We start from the raw sequence: 17,022 nt of genomic DNA, 5'->3' as shown, positions 1-17,022 counted from the left end.
CCATATAACAAAGGAAAAAACTAAAGTTCAGAGAAATTAAATGCCTTGGTAGTGATTATACAGCTTGCTTGTGGCAGAACCAATATTGGAACTCATATATTTTGACTCACCTCTCTGTGCTTCTTCCAGTGGGGCTCCAGTAATAGAAACAATTACAGAAACATTGAAAAGAAGCAAAAAAAAAAAAAAAAAAAAAATCAATAGAATTTAATGTCAGACAAACTGTAAATGTTCACTGTAAAAAATCAGTAAATCTTCACTGTTTGGCAAGAGTTATGTTAACTATGCTACATAGTTACAGTTATATTAACAGGTATGTTAATATAAGGGGCTACAACAGGATGCGAAAACTGCAGATTTAATTCTTTAACTATTAACTAAATACCTTAAACATTAAATCAACATACCTTAATTTGTTTAAAAATTTGTAAAAAAAAAAAAAGGCAAACTTTTTGACAAATTAGTAAATTGTATCTATAATTTATTATGGCACTATGCTTTCATACTTTTTCAGTATAAAAGGGTTTATCAAATCAATCATATTATTCCATTTTGCAGAATGGGAAACAGGTTTAGAGAAATATATCATTCAAAGACATACTTAGAAAATAAATCAAGTCTAATTAAAAAATCCAATTGTGAAGATTAAATCAAATTTCATAGTACTTAAAGGTAATTAAAGAAATAAGTGTTTGCTTAATGATTCTTCTGGGAATAAGTAGGAGAGATCATCGAACTGAAGAAGAAAAAACTTAGAGAGAAACTTCAGAAATGTATGAAGCTAACACCAAAATCATGAAGTAAACGATTTTTTTCTTTTTCTCCTCTTCCTCTCAGTCCTCTGCCCCTTCTCAGTTATGTGTGGATAGTCTCATTACCCTCATCGGCAGCTTCTCCACTGACATTGTGTAGCCACTCAGAATGGTTTCTTCTCCTACCCAAGATGATAATTAGTTGAAAGGACTCCTGATCCCCTCTATATGCAAATACAGAACATGCCCTGATTCTCTAACCCTCATGATGGAAGTTTTAATTTTATGCTCGTGATTAAAGGAGTGGTTGTTTTATATGACATCACAGTCTTAAGAAGCAATTCCTTATGTTTTATTTCAAATGCATGACAGTTAAAGACACACAAAATATTCTCACACATTTACTTAATATGTGTTTAATTTTATTTTAGAGTATTGGATTAACTCTCTGTGGGAGCATTTTATGTTGGAACTGAATTTCAGGACCCACAGGAGAAGTTTCCCTAATGTCTGATAATCAGGAATTGTTGAGCTTCTATTGAGCAACTGGTTTGTTTTTGGCTTCTGGCTGCTCTGAATTGTTTACCTGTTGATTGTTCACTTTTGCATTAGCTGTGAAAAACCTCAAGGCCAAATGCTGATCCACCATTATCAAATGGACATACCTTATAACATGCAGTTTGAATTCTAAATGCACCCTTGAGTTTATCTTTTTTTTAGTTTTTTTATCTTTAACCTTGCTTTATTCTTAATGCATATATTTTGACAGATAGAATTAAATTATTTTTAGAACAAGATTGATTGTTTCTGTATGTATGCATGTACATGCATAAACATACATGCATATGTTGACATACATAGTCACATGTATACAAGTATATGTACGCATACATATATGCATACATATATACATACTTATAAGTAGATCCTTATAAAAATAAAAGTGTATATTCAACCATTAAAAGGGATTATTTTCATGTCCAGCTTCTTATTGGTTATCCCAATAACAGCTTCCCTTCCTCCCCTATTTGTGGCAAATGCCTGCTGCTCTTGGCTTTTCTGTGTTTCCTGTGGCGTGGTTTGGATAATCCAGGATGAAGAACATTCTCTGCTGGTGTGGAGCTAGCCAATTAGAGATACATGACATAATCTTGGAATCACTTGAACTCAGTGATGATCTCAAAATTTCCTCTTTGTATCATGGAACAATTAGCTTCATATCTTGGCCAAAATCAGTGCTAAGTCACTGCATTTGCCAATGCAAATTCTGTAGACGTTTTTTACTGTGCATGTTTTATTTCTCATTCTAATTTTATTTTTGTTGTTGAATGCCATCTTCTGCCATAGCTGTAACTGCAATTACAGCAATAAGAGAGAGAATCTTCAGTTTATGTTGTTGAAAGGATATCAAAGCACAAATACAGATATATTTTATGAGAATGTTTTATTTGGATGCATTATGTCAAGTATCTACATTACTAGAAACCTAAACTTACTTAATTCTTACCGGTAGGTTTCAATGACAGTTGGTTATAGGAAGAAGAGAATATCACCTTAAGAATCTAAAGTCCTAGATCCCATACTAAATTCTCCTGGAAATTTTGCATATGACTTTGGTTAAGAAAAACTGTGCCTGCCCTAACCAGCTCATAGGATTTTGTGAAAATGTGGTAAAATTGTAAATGTATTCTGAACTGTAAGGAGCTAGTCAAATCTAACATTTTTATTGCTTAATTTTTTTCTTGAAAAAGTGTTGATTTTTGTCAGTGAACACCTTTTACTTTACTTACGTTGCTTTTAACTGACATGTGAATGCATTTAAGAATTTGAAGTCTATTTTATGAATAGGTTTAAAGTGTAGGGTGCAGTGGCTCATACCTGTAATCCTAGCACTTTGGGGGGCCAAGGCAGGTGGATCACTTGAGGTCAGGAGTTCAAGACCAGCCTGGCCAATATGGTGAGACCCCATTTCTACTAAAAATACAAAAATTAGTCAGGTGTGGTAGCACTCGCATGTAATACCAGCTACTCAGGAGGCTGAGACAGGAGAATCGCTTGAACCCAGGTGGCAGAGGTTTCAGTGAGTCAAGATCGCACCACTGCATTCCAGCCTGGGCAACAGAGCAAGACTCTGTCTCAAATAAAATAAAATATTTTTAAAATTTTCAGAAGCCTTGTCAACAACCATTGACACAAGTTATGACAAACTGATAGAGGATTATAAAAAATAATTGGTATAGTTTTCTTTCAATCAGTGTAGTCCTATAGAGGGGGTATTTTAACCTGTGCGTCTTCAGTGCAATCCTGTCAAGAAAATCACCCGTAGTAAACTGTCTTTGGATCATGTGTAGCAAAGTACAGGATGCTTTATAAAAGGAGGTTCTTTACTCGCAGTGCACACGCTGGGTATGTCTTGTCTGCTGTTCATGACAGCTACCATAACTCCTTAATGTGGAATCTTTGATCCAGATAATATTTATAAATTCAAAGCATCCCAGACCAGGTTTTATCTCCTTGACCCAGCAGATTCATGTAGACTTTCCACTGAGCTGAAATGTTTAAAACGTAGACTTACCTGGTCCTAATATCTTGCTAGTATCCCAAAAATGAGAAGAACTATTAAATCTTTGCAGAACTACCCAGAGTTAATCTAGAGAAATATCATTCAGAAATAGCATTCATGATCTGATCTGCACCGAAGTTAAGAAAGTATTTCAAAGTAATTCAAGTGTCAGGAGCAGGATGAAATCAGGACTTGCAATGTTTAATTTGTTGTTCTTTCTTTAATTCATTTAGCCATCAAGCAAGCCTCTATTGAATTGCCCTGTCACATATAATAGAAAATAAATCTACTTAGGGAAAACATAATAAGAGAAGGATGAATTGAGGGCATTTCCCTTTGAAACGGTAGTGCAGCAGACCTTACAGAATTCAAAATGGTTGATGGTCCTTCAGAGAGCCAGTCGAGAACCACATTACCATGTGTCAATCTTGGGGTAAGGGTTCATGTATGAGAGGTGCCTCTCACAAGGCAAAGAAGCATGACTGGAGTGAAACATGTTGTTGAAGGCTAAAACTAGCACCTGAGTTCTCTGCTGGTTCTTCATCTGGTGTTCAGCTCTATTACTTCAGACCCAAATTAGAACTATGTGCAAAGAGAGAAGTGAACTTTGAAACATGCCAGAAGGTATGAGATGGCAAGGTTGCTTTTGTTTGTTGAGGTTTATGATAAGTTTAGGTAGAATATGCACATTTGATCTCTTCTGAAAGCTTTCCTGAGGATTCCATCAGTGTGAGGGCATACCTGCAAGGAAGCACATGCCACAGACTGCACACAGGCATGCCCCACTATGGCAGTAGCTGAAGAAGGAAGAACTGCCACCACCACTGCCACATACTGAGATTTCCAAAATCTCTAACAAATTTCTTCAGGCTGCTTCAAAGTCAGAGGGATTTGGCTAGAGAAGAAAGTATGTGAGGCTGCATATGTACCAGGCCTGGAGGAATTTCTAAAAAGCAGCTCTACATTCCCACTTGTTACTGATGATCACGACCCAGAGCAGTCAAAAGTCAGTTAATAACATGTCACAGGGATACTGCTCTCCACTGGGCTATATTCACGTCTGCAGAAACAGCAATGTCATTTCATCCTCCATTGGCCAGACCCTAATCTCCATCTCTGGGGTGAGAATGACCAGCCTGTACTCTTTTGTCAGAGCAGTAGTGGAGAGAGAAATGAGAAAATGCTGCTAATGACTTTGTGTATGTGCTTCTTCCTTGTCCCTGTTTTCCACAACAATATCAACGTAGCTTTAGCCCAACGTGCCATTTAGACCGGAGTCTTGGATTGATCTGTGATGGATGCCCTGTCGGGTACACAGGACCACGCTGTGAGAGGTAAGCGTGTACTGCACTGTCTTGCAAAATGATTTCTACCTTGGGAGTTATAAAACCACAGATACAATCATCCTTTGCATCATCCTTTGGAGAAAAATGGCCACACTCAATGAGGTGAAATAAAGTTTCTCAACACGCTTGTCAAACAAATGCATTATATTTTTGTAATTTATTTATTTTTCAGAAATTGCTTCATAAATCTTCATTCACTCAGAGAATATCTGATTAATGTTTTAATCTTAGAGGTTAAGTATTAACCTACAATCTTTGTAGAAAGTATTGCTCAAGTGGAAAGTCATGCACTTTAAGATTTATCTTGCTGTCTATGTCGGCACCATTTATTTTTCATAATTAACTTTTTGTCCTTAAAATGTAGCTTAAATGCATAGTTCATAGTTCACCAAGTGGTTCATAATTTACTTTAAATATACTCGAAAATAGAAACAAAATGTAATTTATTATCATGATTTGTATCCTCTTCTAATTACTCCTAAACCAGTATTTTAATTCCTGTTGATTTTACTGGGTTGCTTTGCAGTGGAAACAATAGTATTATTTTATGTGATTTGTGTGATTATATTTCCTCCTGAAATGTTTTTGAAGAAATAATTCTTCTATATATTCAGCCTCAGCATAAAAAGGATACAAACTTCCCCCTTGACGTCATTGCCAAACACAAAAACCTCCCTCTGGTTTCAGCACTGGAAATGTCCCTGCTGCTACCCTTCCTGGGAGGGAGGGGTGCAAAGGAAGTGACCTGCTTTCACTCATCATCACTGAGGCTAACCCTGAAGAGGGCTGTTTTTGCCCATCTTTTCCTGTCATCTTGGCAGCTATCACCCCTGTTTCAACCAGGATGCATAAAATTAATGAAGCAGGAGCCTATCACCCAGAGAGAATTTAGCTAGCGACTAGCAGTCTGTGGACATACTGCCAGTGACAGTTCCTAGCAGCAACAAGTACTATTTGTGAGTATGGAAGCATCTGTAAATTAGGAATGTAAGAAAAAAAAAAAATGAAACAAGCAGCATTTATTTGCAATCAAGAAACTAGATATCTTTAATTGTATGTGTGTCTGTGTGTGTGTGTTTAAAGAAAGGCATGTGCATATTACTTACTATAATAGGAGAACATATCATTGCCAAGACAGATTTACATCAAGTGCTTAAACCCCCCAGTTCACTACAGGCAGCCTTTTTTAAGCAACTGGAAAATGACAGCTGCTCTGTCATACAAGGCTATTAAATCCACTTATCTAGGTGAGAATAATCTCTGATATATTTATATTGCTCTGCTTTATGTACTATACTCCCTATACATGTTAGACAATAGTTTCTGAACCATCTATAATTTAAAACCCTACATTTTACTTAACAAACATCTGTTTAGCAACTACCATGTGCTGGGTACAGGGCTAGACATTGGATATAAATATATGCATTTTCCCATCCTTGCCTTCAGCACCTCACATCTTTCTTTAATGCAAGTGAGGATGGTTGCATATATTCTTCAGAGAATTCTATTTGAATAGCAAAAATCACCAGGGAACGAAATACCTGACAGAAAGCATGATTTCCTGTCTAAAATCTCTATTAATCTGATTCAGAAGATGGCAACATGCATATGCAGTGTAATGAATGGCATATCTTATCTCCAGCTCAAGTTTTTCCACAACTGATACCATATTTTTCTAGCCAGAATTTAGGTTAGGGTTTTCCAGGAATATTCAAAATTTATAATTTCATTGTATTTATGTGAGTCAAAAGAACCCCTTAGATAGATCTAAAATGTGAGGGAAACATTTTTTGTTTGAGATGTGCCTGTTGAAGTAGAGGAGAGGGAAGATAAGGGTCAGGGTAAGGAGGAGACACTGGTTGCATTGAAAATCTTGTAATCAAAACCATTCTGTAAATGATTTGTGTGATCAGCTTATGCACATCATCTAAATGAGACCAGAATTTAAAAACTAAAGCAACATTTCCCAAATTGTAGATGTTCCTGGAATGAAGAATTCTGTGATCACATAAGTTTGGGAAGCATCCATTTGCATGTTAAAAGTTCTGGCATGTCCTACACTGTGTAATGAAGAAATCTGTTCAATTTGTTTAGCTCAGCATTTCCTAAACTTATGTGGCCATAAACTCTCTGCTTTAACTATATAGCAGGAATATATCTCAGACTACAGCTCAGGTGGGACAACAGTTATAACTTTATAGTCTTTATCACAATTTAATGTATATTTTGAGACCCCTTTCTCTATATGTGGGACCTGTGAGGGCTTAGAAACATAATCTGAGCCCTTTTCAAGTTGCTTTCTTGTCCTCTCTCCAAGCTTGAATCAAAGTTCTATTAAGTTTACCTAGTACCAAAGGCCTTGTTATGCAAGGGTAGAAGGGAGGGTATAATGTCTGTGAGTGTGTTGAGCAAGGGGACATATGGTAGGGCCAGCCAGTGCTGAGCATTTCACCCGAGCATGTTTCTGCTGACCTATCCCTTTTTTCCTGTCCTCCTAATTACCTTTCCTTTCAGGTCTAGAAAGCCTCCCAACTACTTTCATTCCATTCTTGGGGGCACAGGAATCATTCAGCTTATTTCATTCCACACAAAGACCCACCAACATCTCTACCATCATCATTTTTCCAGCTCCATCCCATTTTCTATTTGGAAGAGGATGAGCTACATTCATGGAACTGGTGGCTTTCAGAGCTTGGAGTCTGGAAGATTCCTATGTCTCTGCCTTCTGCCCTGTCAAATCCCTTCACTCAGACATGTAGCATAAGATGGCCTTGCTTCTTGAATTGAGGGGGTGAAGAAAAGCAGTGAACAGGAGAGTGGCCAAACAAGAGACAACAAAACATGGACTGGTAATTCTGTCACAAGTAGAACACTAGTCACAGCTTGGAAAACATTCACTTATGGCCAAAACACCACTATTTTTGAGGTATCACTGCTTTGCTGGGGAATGTTTTAAACCAAGGAAAAAGAAGAGTCAGAGAGTGAGGGGAGAAGGTATTCATCAAGGCACCTTTGCTAAGATTCTAGACGTTTATCATCTGGACAAGAGGAGAAAAAAATTAACAAAGAAACAGTATCTTGAAGGGCTAAAAAGGATTAAGTAAGCATTAGAGCATCAAGAGCAATTAAAAAGAATATTGAGCTAAAAGTTAGTTAAATGCTGAGGATACCTGCCTGATCGGACACTAAGATACTTTCAGAATAAGTCTGTAACCTCAGCAACATGTCATACATTATGGAGAAGGCATTTCAAAAAGCCTGTGGCAGGTTCACCTGGTGGGTTCTATAGGACAACATGAAACTTAATGGGATACATAGACTTCTTAAGCCCTCCCCACTCCCCAGCTGGCAAATTTTTAACAACTCCTCCCTAGGTGAGGAGAGAGGGGTCAAAAGCCAGGACTAATTTCACAGTTGCCACTGAAAATATGGAAGGTATTTAAATCCAATTGCTTAATATTTTGAAAATTCACCTACAGTTTTATCCTCAAGATTCATATCAGGTATCGAAGAAATTCCTTTTTGTTTCTTAAACTTCAGTTCCAAAATCCCATGTAGTTTTTGTCTGCTTCAGAATGTCTGAATTGGAATCAAATCTAATCACCCCTCTGATCACTATGCTCTTGAGACCTTCTACTCATTTCTGAGTCTCCTTGTGCCTTTGGGTCCTGAATGCAGAGCATGGGCTACAGAAATAACGACGACCGGGGCGGGGGAGGGGGGGCGGGGGAGCAGTTATACCTACTTGCTAGTGCCGTTAGCAAAACTGCGACTCCAACTGAGGTGTCCAGAGGCCACTCATATGTGGTTGTGCAGTTTGTACACTGCACAAAGGCCCTCAGGGAAGGGGAAGATTGAGGGCTTGAATCCAGTCTGCCCTGTTCTTTTCCATGAAGTCCCTGGGTGTCTAGCTGTGTCCACTGTCTCTTTACTTTTTCTGCATGTGTCTAGAGAGAACACTTTCTTCCAACTTGCAAAAGGCGCCATTTGAGCAGGCAAACACCCTCAGTCTTTTGCTGATTGTGTCAAATGGGAGGAAGTAAGAACACAGCATTACAGCCACGCCCCTTTGTACAGCAGCCACCCTCTTCTGTGCCTTTGCCAATACTGTTCCCTCTGCCTGGAGGATTGCAGCCCTTTCACTCCTCCACCCGAGGCTAACTAATCCCTGTTCAGCTCCCAAGTCAGCACTATCATCCTGAAAATGTCCTTGATTAGGCCTAATCTGAGTTGGTTGCCCTTTTCTGTGCTGCCATAATAGCATTTGCAGATCTCCAGTTGTTCTACTGCTACATTTTAAAATGTGTGTTCATTCTCCATGGACTGTAGTATAAGACCATACCTTCTTTATATTAGTACCATGTAAAAGTGCTCAGCTGATTTTTTTTTTTTTTTTTTTTTGAATGGGGTGGGAGAAACAAGAGCTTTTCTCATTTGCTTGGCTAGATTAAGCTAGCATTATATTGTTTCATTGTTTTCAGTGTACAGATAATAGAAATGTAGACCATGATTTTAGCCAAAATGTTGCTGGAAAAATGATGGTGCAGAATGATATAAAAGTCTCATCAGTGCGGTTGCTTTCTTCTCATTGTTGCTTCTCTGCACGTCCGCTCTTTTTCTACCTCTCCCTCTCTCTCTTCCTCTCTCCCTCCCTCCCTCTGACATTGTTCCTAAATTATCAATAGCAGCAAGAGTAACAAATAACTGCATGTGTTATCTGGAGTCTTATTTACATTTAAATGGTCCTTTTTCAAAATATTGCAATTTGATTTGAAAAAGGTAACAGATATGGAAAGGAACAATGCCTTTGTTATGTCAAGATGTCCGTTTCCAGCAAGGCATTCAATAAACTATTTTTTAAAATGCACTCATTCTGCCTTGCATATGAAAATGAGAGGGCTTGACATTTCACATTACAATTATTTTTGGTGGAGTGAAAAACCAAAGGACTGTGATTTAAACTGATTTTAATTAGGTGAATCCAACTTGATCAGACTCTAACACATTATTTTTATGAATAAAAGTTCTATGATTAGCAGTATTATATTCTCTGACCCTCAAATTACTTTTTAATTCCTAATGGAACATCTTCAGAAATCTCTAATACTGTTCTCTGTATAGAAACCCACACCCATACACTAGTAATGTGCTGAAGTGTTGCAGAAAATAGTCCCACTTTCAGTAACATGGCATATGATTTTTCTCTCATGTATATTCACAAATTTTCCTTACATGTCCTGCAAGAAAAAAAAATAAAAGACACATACTTCTTTAGTTATTCTATTTAATTATAGTTATCTTCTTCCTGAAATGAGTTTTTTTTTTTATTATGGAGAATTTCAGTCTTATTAATTGCTATCTAAGTTAAGAAAAATTCCCAGATCTCGTTATATAAAGCCATCTCTCCGAAGGGCAATAAGTCATCTTGAGGAAAGTGAGCTGAAAATAATAGGTTTTCGTTTGCTGTGATAATGATCATTGTATATCCTTATTCCAGTGGCGCAAAGTCACTCTCTTACTGGTAAACAAAATGAGATGTGAATATATGTGGATGTGATCATAAGCTCTGAATATTAAATAAGGCAAGAAGAATCAGGTTAAAATTCAAAAGAATCTTCTTCTTATCTTTATCAAATGTCTCTCCTGAAGGGATTTTGGGGGAATTTTATTCACTCAAATTTTATTACATATTTTATAATAGAGAATTAATGAACAATTATATTTGTGGTTGGCAGTATTCTTCTAAGCAATATTTATATAACTCATAAATGTATAAAATCTTTTGTGAATATAAGTAATTTCATTTACAAAATTATGATAAAAGATCAAATCTATGAATTATAGTACCTAAATATCTATACATTTTCTAGAAAACTAAGAATAGTCAGTGTATCTGCACCAAATTAATGACTCTGCCCCAGAATTGTGATTTGTTAAAGTACTCTCAACATAATGTATTGGATTTAAACCATTTTTATTTCAAATGGGAGAGAGCCTTTCTCTAAATAATGACTGCATATCTGTGAGTAGATGTGCATAAAAGAAGTGTACTACTGAGAAAATTATATTCTCCCACATTGTTTTTGATCCCCTTCAATTTTGACACTTGCTGCAAAAGACTTTATCTTCGTAAGATGGCAAAGATAACAGAGCTAGCCTGACCATAAGATTCAGATGCCCTGTTTTGTTTCTCCTTTGGCAAGTATGGCTTAGTATAAAGCGTGAGCGAATGTCATTGAAAGAGAAGACAGAGCAGAATATAAATAGGCGTTGCCTCTAAGGACATTTCCGCATGCCTGTAGCAGTAAGTTGCATTTTAAAATATAACATTTAGGTCAGAGAAAATTTGCTGCAATAATTTTAAAAAAATCTTCTCTGCCATGCCCTGTAAACAAACTTTTGTTTTTCCAATAATATGTAGATAGTTTTTGGTAAGAAAGAAAGAGAGAAAGAGAAAGAAAGAAGGGAAGAGAGAAAGAAAGAAAGAACCTGGATTTGCTAATAGAGTTGGCAGGCACAGTTCAGTATCACCTTATGGCATATTCCCATAATATACAGGCATGCTTTCTCAAACTTCCCTTTAGTAAAGCCTTCAATGAAAATCCGCCTCTGAATTCATATGCAAATACATACAAATAGATTATTAATTCAGATATACCCACAGCCCCCACCCAATTAATAAGAATCTTCTGAGTCACAGTTTCTAGTTAATAAATTCTGAACTCTTATTACTGAATTTTCTTGTGAGCCTGTTTCCTCATAACAAGTTCTGGCTGCAACAACAACAAAAAATGTGAACCTTACATATTTGTAGAGAAAATAACCAACTGGAGTAGAGACACATGATGTGTTGTACTACAAAGGCTTTCCAACATGGACCTGGATTCCTCCAGAGTGCCAGCAGCAGATTCTTATTATGCTTTGGTCTCGTCTTCAGTGCCAGTGACAAGATTATGTTTTTTTTTTTTTTTTTTGGGCTGAAATCTAATTACTAGTGGGCTGGCAGGATTTCATCTTGTATCTACACTGCAGTTGTAGAAAAACATTTTTTTAATCACTTTGTGTTTGAGAAAAGGAACACTTAAAAGGAAAAGCCATCATCCTGGGAGAAAGGGAGAATGAAAAATATGTAAACATTGCCCCAACTGAGGTCCCCACAAAGGCTCACTGATGAAATTTTTTGCCTTAGGTGTGCAGAAGGCTATTTTGGACAACCCTCTGTACCTGGAGGATCATGTCAGCCATGCCAATGCAATGACAACCTTGACTTCTCCATCCCTGGCAGCTGTGACAGCTTGTCTGGCTCCTGTCTGATATGTAAACCAGGTACAACAGGCCGGTACTGTGAGCTCTGTGCTGATGGATATTTTGGAGACGCAGTTGATGCAAGGAACTGTCAGCGTAAGTCCTGAACTATTGATGCCCCTGACAGAATTGATGTATTGTACTTCAAAGTAGCTGATGAGTTCTTGACTGTGGATTGAAGAGTAGGAAATTATGTGGAATACATGGTTGATAGATGCGCAGAATATACAGAGTCTGCATATTCCAGAACATTTCCTTGTACTAACTAATAGAGTAAATCCTTTGAAAATTGCTGTGTTATTGAAGCGTCACTGTTTTCCAAATGATAAACATGTTTCTATTTACATGCGGAAGGAAGTTTTTTTAATGAACTGATATCCACTGCAGGAAAGAAGAATTTGCACATTAGGTAGACCCCATGTATCCTTTTTTTGTTTATCTCAATTCTAATCACTTGCTTGAAATAAATTTTTCTGCCCATGATATTTCAGTAGTAGCCATCAGAAGATGTTTATCAGTTATGCTTTCATATGTTAACTTTACAGTGTCGTATTTTGTAATAGGTGTAAAATTCTGCCAGTATTTTCGCACATGGACATTTGTCATTGTTGAATGATTAACCTCATTTTAGTTTCATAATAGTAATTTAAGGACTATTTCTAGAATGCTCTTTCAGTGTTTTCCTTCCACAAAATTAGCTACTCTAGGGCTTCATCCATACTAGTATAATACATTTCTCCCCTCTTTACCTTTTTAGCTATATTAATACTACATAGAATTTCCAAATCCTTAATGTCAGTGGGATTATAATATGAAGGGGGATCTTGTTGCAGAAGGTCAAATGGAATGTGAATCCAATGTTAGCACTTGGCCATCATCAGCTTCATCTGCTATCATAATGTTTAAGACCAGTAGGTTATGAGACTAGCCCATCCATTCATTTCTGTCAAGTTTATGTGAGAGGCCCTTCCAATTATTCAAGTGGGTCCCACGACATGCAGAATTATAGAAACCACTGTAAATGTAGCCTATCATCAACTCTACTGTAAGCACCAAAGACCCAGTAGGGTCCCCTATTTCATTAACAAATGTGCCTCTCACATCACAGGTTTAGAAGATGAGTTCTAACTTTGTTATTTAATAATGATAATTTGTTGAATCAAAACCAGATCACTCTCTGTACCAACTGGCACCTATTAATGTAACCTGTACATTGATCTTTTTTTAAAGCGAAATTTCCAACAGGCTCAAAGTGCCATTAAACACTGAATTCTTGACAAATGTGTAAAATCATAGGGAGCCTAAGAAATTCTTCCTTTCCAACAGATCATCTAGGATCTACATTTTCTAGCTGTGTGTTTCTGAGCAAGACATTTGACCTCCTTGAGATACAGTTTCCTAGTCTACAAAAAGGGTCATGAATTTTCTGTGGGGACTAAAGGGTTTGGCACATAGAGGGTATCCAGTGAGTTCCTGAGTCCTAGAGATGCTCACACATGGTAACTGTTTTTGGTAGCAGTGCTCATAGTAGCTGTGCATATCAATTGTTCACCAGTGAATTCTAGGGCTAAGTTAGTCATTTACTGACATTTTATCCTGTCTTCCAATAACCCCCACCCCATAAAGTTAGAGATATTATTCCACTTATTTTATTATGGTAAACTAGAGATCTGTGGCATGAAGTCTTAAGAACATAAAAAAAAGAATGTGAGAATAAAAACATTTTGACCATTACCAATTTTCATACTACTTGCCATGAGTATAGATGTGATTATAATTTTTGATGCTGTTTGTCATATAATCACAATTAAAATTATAAGAAGCACATTTGTTACTTATTTTTATAATTTTTCATGGATACAATTATCACTTCTATGCATAGGTGGTAAAACCTCAAGGAAAGAAAGTTCCTGAAAATACATTATTTTAGTTACCTATAGATTTGTTTAAGAAAAGTACACCACTACAAAGAAATATATTTTGCATTTTAAATTTGTGTATATTGTTGGTGTCATACTTTTCCATTGAAATGACACTTTAGCAAAACTTTATATTGCTTTGTTTTTTTAAGATAACATTAATTAATTACCATCATATTTATGGTAAATTTAATTTTGCAGTTTACACTCTAAGAAGAAGTGACTTCTAAAGTCTAAATAATTTGATGTTTTAAAAATGTATGTATGATATGTGTAAGAAACTTTCATAAAGTAATGAAAGTCTATACAAATTTGATAAATCAGATGAAAAAGGATATTTAAAGGAAAAATTTTCAGCCTTTCCTTATATTTCAGCTATAGACTATCCATAGGCTCTTTCCGTTTCTCAACGGCCGTTACTCTAGTATCCACTTGGCAGACACTGAAGACACACTTTACCGGAAGATAAATTAAACAGTTTTTAGAAAAGCAGTTGCTTTGTTTGTTTATTTCTTTGTTTTATTATTATTATTATTATTATTATACTTTAAAAGGAGAACCTAGAGCCAGAAGAATAAAATACTAGCATAGGCTGATAGAGTACCTGTTTATAACATAATTTTAAGTTGTGTTCAAATCAAAGTATTCGGAAATTTAACAAAATCAGCTAAGAGTAGCCTAAATTCCCATGTCATCTCCTCCTTGTATTTTTATTCTGGTATAAATGCAATTATATGTACCATTAAAAATATAGGGTAAACAATGAATTACTATTCTATTTGTGAAAAGGCCACTTGAGCTTTAGACTGATTTATTCTACATTTTAGAATAACCTCAGACAGCTTTATAACAAAGCAAAAAAGAAACAAAGATTACTTAAACTTCGTATATTTTCTATGTTTGGAGAGAGCCTATAAACTGTAAAATAAAAGTGATTCTTAAATGCTATAATGCTATAGTCTTAAGATACTTGAAATGATGTTGTTGTTGTCTTACAAACTTTCGAATCTTAAAAAAGGCATAAATATTTCACCTCAAACCATTTTTTAAACTTAACACAAAAACTGGCACATAGTAAATCATTAAATCAAAAAAAAGTAACTAAATTTGCCTAGATTAATAGTAACATTAAAATTATGCCAGGGGTGCTATTAATTTTGATAATTCCTCAAAATTGTTTTAGTTCTAAAGTCAGTATGCATTACTTACAATGGTGTGATAGTATTTTAAGTGTTACCCTGATGTATCTGTAAAGAACTAAAACAGCATTGCACCTTGAGTCAAGAACTCCACGTTCCCATCACGTTCTGGACTCACCTACATGACAGAACAGGCATATGGACTTGTATAAGCTATGGCTTCTTTGGATTTCAGTGTCTTCATGCTCAAAATTGGAATAATGATGATGACATTAATATTTTAATGGCGTGTGATAGGCCAGACAAGTCGCTAAAGCCTTTACATGAATTATGTCTACAGCTTGTAGAGTTGTCATAGGGATTAAATGCCTAACAGGGCACTTAACATTCTGTTACTGAACTTAAGTGTCCATGTTACCATGTAGGGTATATTATTATTTAACAAGCCTATTAAGACTATTAGAAAGTTTTCCTGACCACAGATTTCTCTTCTCTTTTCAGCCTGTCACTGTAATGCCAATGGCTCTTTCTCTGAGATTTGCCACCGTCAAACTGGACAGTGTGAGTGCAGAGCCAACGTGCAGGGCCAGAGGTGTGACAAATGCAAGGTAAAGAGTAGAGGCTGACCCATAAATTACTTTCTCCTTGCAAATGTTCACTGACTTTTCATGACATGTTTTATATACCTTCGTATATTAAAAGAAAGGTTTGGGATTATCTAATTTTACAAGTGGAATGACTGTGATCAGTGAAAAGTTTTTTTCAGACTAGAACAAAATTCATTGTACATTACCATTTGACCTTAAGCTAACATTTTGTTTGTCGGTGAATGTTTATTATATTCGCTTTAATTCAGACATTTCTGAAACAGATAGCATGCAAATTTAATCTTAATCTGTGGAGATACTCTTCCTTTTGCCTTTACATTTTTGGCAGAATAAAATTTTACTCCCGGGGCTGGGTGCGGTGGCTCACGCCTGTAATCCCAGCACTTCGGGAGGCCGAGGCAGGTGGATCACAAGGTCAGGAGTTCAAGAACAGCCTGGCCAAGATGGTGAAACCCCGTCTCTGCTAAAAACTACAGAAATTAGCCAGGTGTGGTGGCAGGCACCTGTAATCCCAGCTACTTGGGAGTCTGAGGCAGAAGAATCGCTTGAACCCGGGTGGCAGAGGTTGCAGTGAACCGAGATGGTGCCACTGCACTCCAGCCTGCGCAACCGAGTGAGACTCTGTCTCAAAACACAAAACAAAACAGAAATGTTACTCCCTTTGCTTTTTAGCAAACACCTTCTTCTAGTTCCATCATTTCAAAGCTACTTCCTGTGAGAACTGTACCTAACAGAAGTTTTCAGTAGAGAAGCTAATCAAGGTATTTTTTAAGATGCATTATTTTGCTAAAACAAAATATTCAATTAAAATAGAGCATGTTGTTCTCAGTCCCTGAACATACCGATTGCCCTGCTTTCAGTATGGCAAGCAACTTCAGATTCCTCCATGAGAGCGGACAGATTTGCTCTAGCTCTTTCACAGAAATACATTGTATTTGTGATAAAGATGGTTAATCAGAAGCAAGCATTTCTCCTATGTCAAACTGGCCTTACTGTAGGAAGTTTGAAAGTATCATCTGCTTCTATCTCTTGAATAATATCATTGCTCTGTTTTGTTTTTATTTTATTTTATTTTATGGTTGGCTTTTAAAGCCCAATATGTGGTGGGATCCAGAGAAGCGATTCTGTGTGCTATGTGACTGCGATCCCGTTGGCTCTGTGTCACCGCAATGTGATATTACAGGAAGATGTGTCTGTAAAACAGACTTCGTAGGGAAACAGTGCAACCTCGGCAGGCAGGTGCACCAACAGGAGGAGCAGCCGCAGAGAGCGCAACGGGTGCTGGGTTCTCCTCAGAGGTGGGCTATCGGCAGCTCCAGCGGGTGCCCTCGGGGAGCCTATCGGGCCCCAGCTCCGGTAATCCCAGAGGCACTGCATGGCTCATGCC

The 17,022-nt window shown here is 36.8% G+C and overlaps 1 protein-coding gene across 7 annotated transcripts in view; it reads left to right on the top strand.

Annotated features, from left to right (window-relative positions):
* LAMA2 (laminin subunit alpha 2) overlaps positions 1 to 17,022 on the top strand; it is a 676,086-nt gene that overhangs the window by 425,270 nt on the left and 233,794 nt on the right. For 4 of the 7 annotated variants that reach the window (XM_030928801.1, XM_030928799.1, XM_030928800.1 and 1 more), the window contains 4 exons: positions 4,563 to 4,649; positions 11,854 to 12,065; positions 15,529 to 15,635; positions 16,728 to 16,991. In XM_030928801.1, the coding sequence (XP_030784661.1) occupies positions 4,563 to 4,649; positions 11,854 to 12,065; positions 15,529 to 15,635; positions 16,728 to 16,991 (670 nt within the window). The remainder of the gene's footprint in view (positions 1 to 4,562; positions 4,650 to 11,853; positions 12,066 to 15,528; positions 15,636 to 16,727; positions 16,992 to 17,022) is intronic. The other 3 variants (XM_030928802.1, XM_030928804.1, XM_030928803.1) reach the window with 1 other exon arrangement.

This window comes from Rhinopithecus roxellana, chromosome 4, assembly GCF_007565055.1.
Source record: "Rhinopithecus roxellana isolate Shanxi Qingling chromosome 4, ASM756505v1, whole genome shotgun sequence".
NCBI lineage: Eukaryota > Metazoa > Chordata > Mammalia > Primates > Cercopithecidae > Rhinopithecus > Rhinopithecus roxellana.
This window is presented reverse-complemented; position numbering and strand designations above follow the sequence as displayed.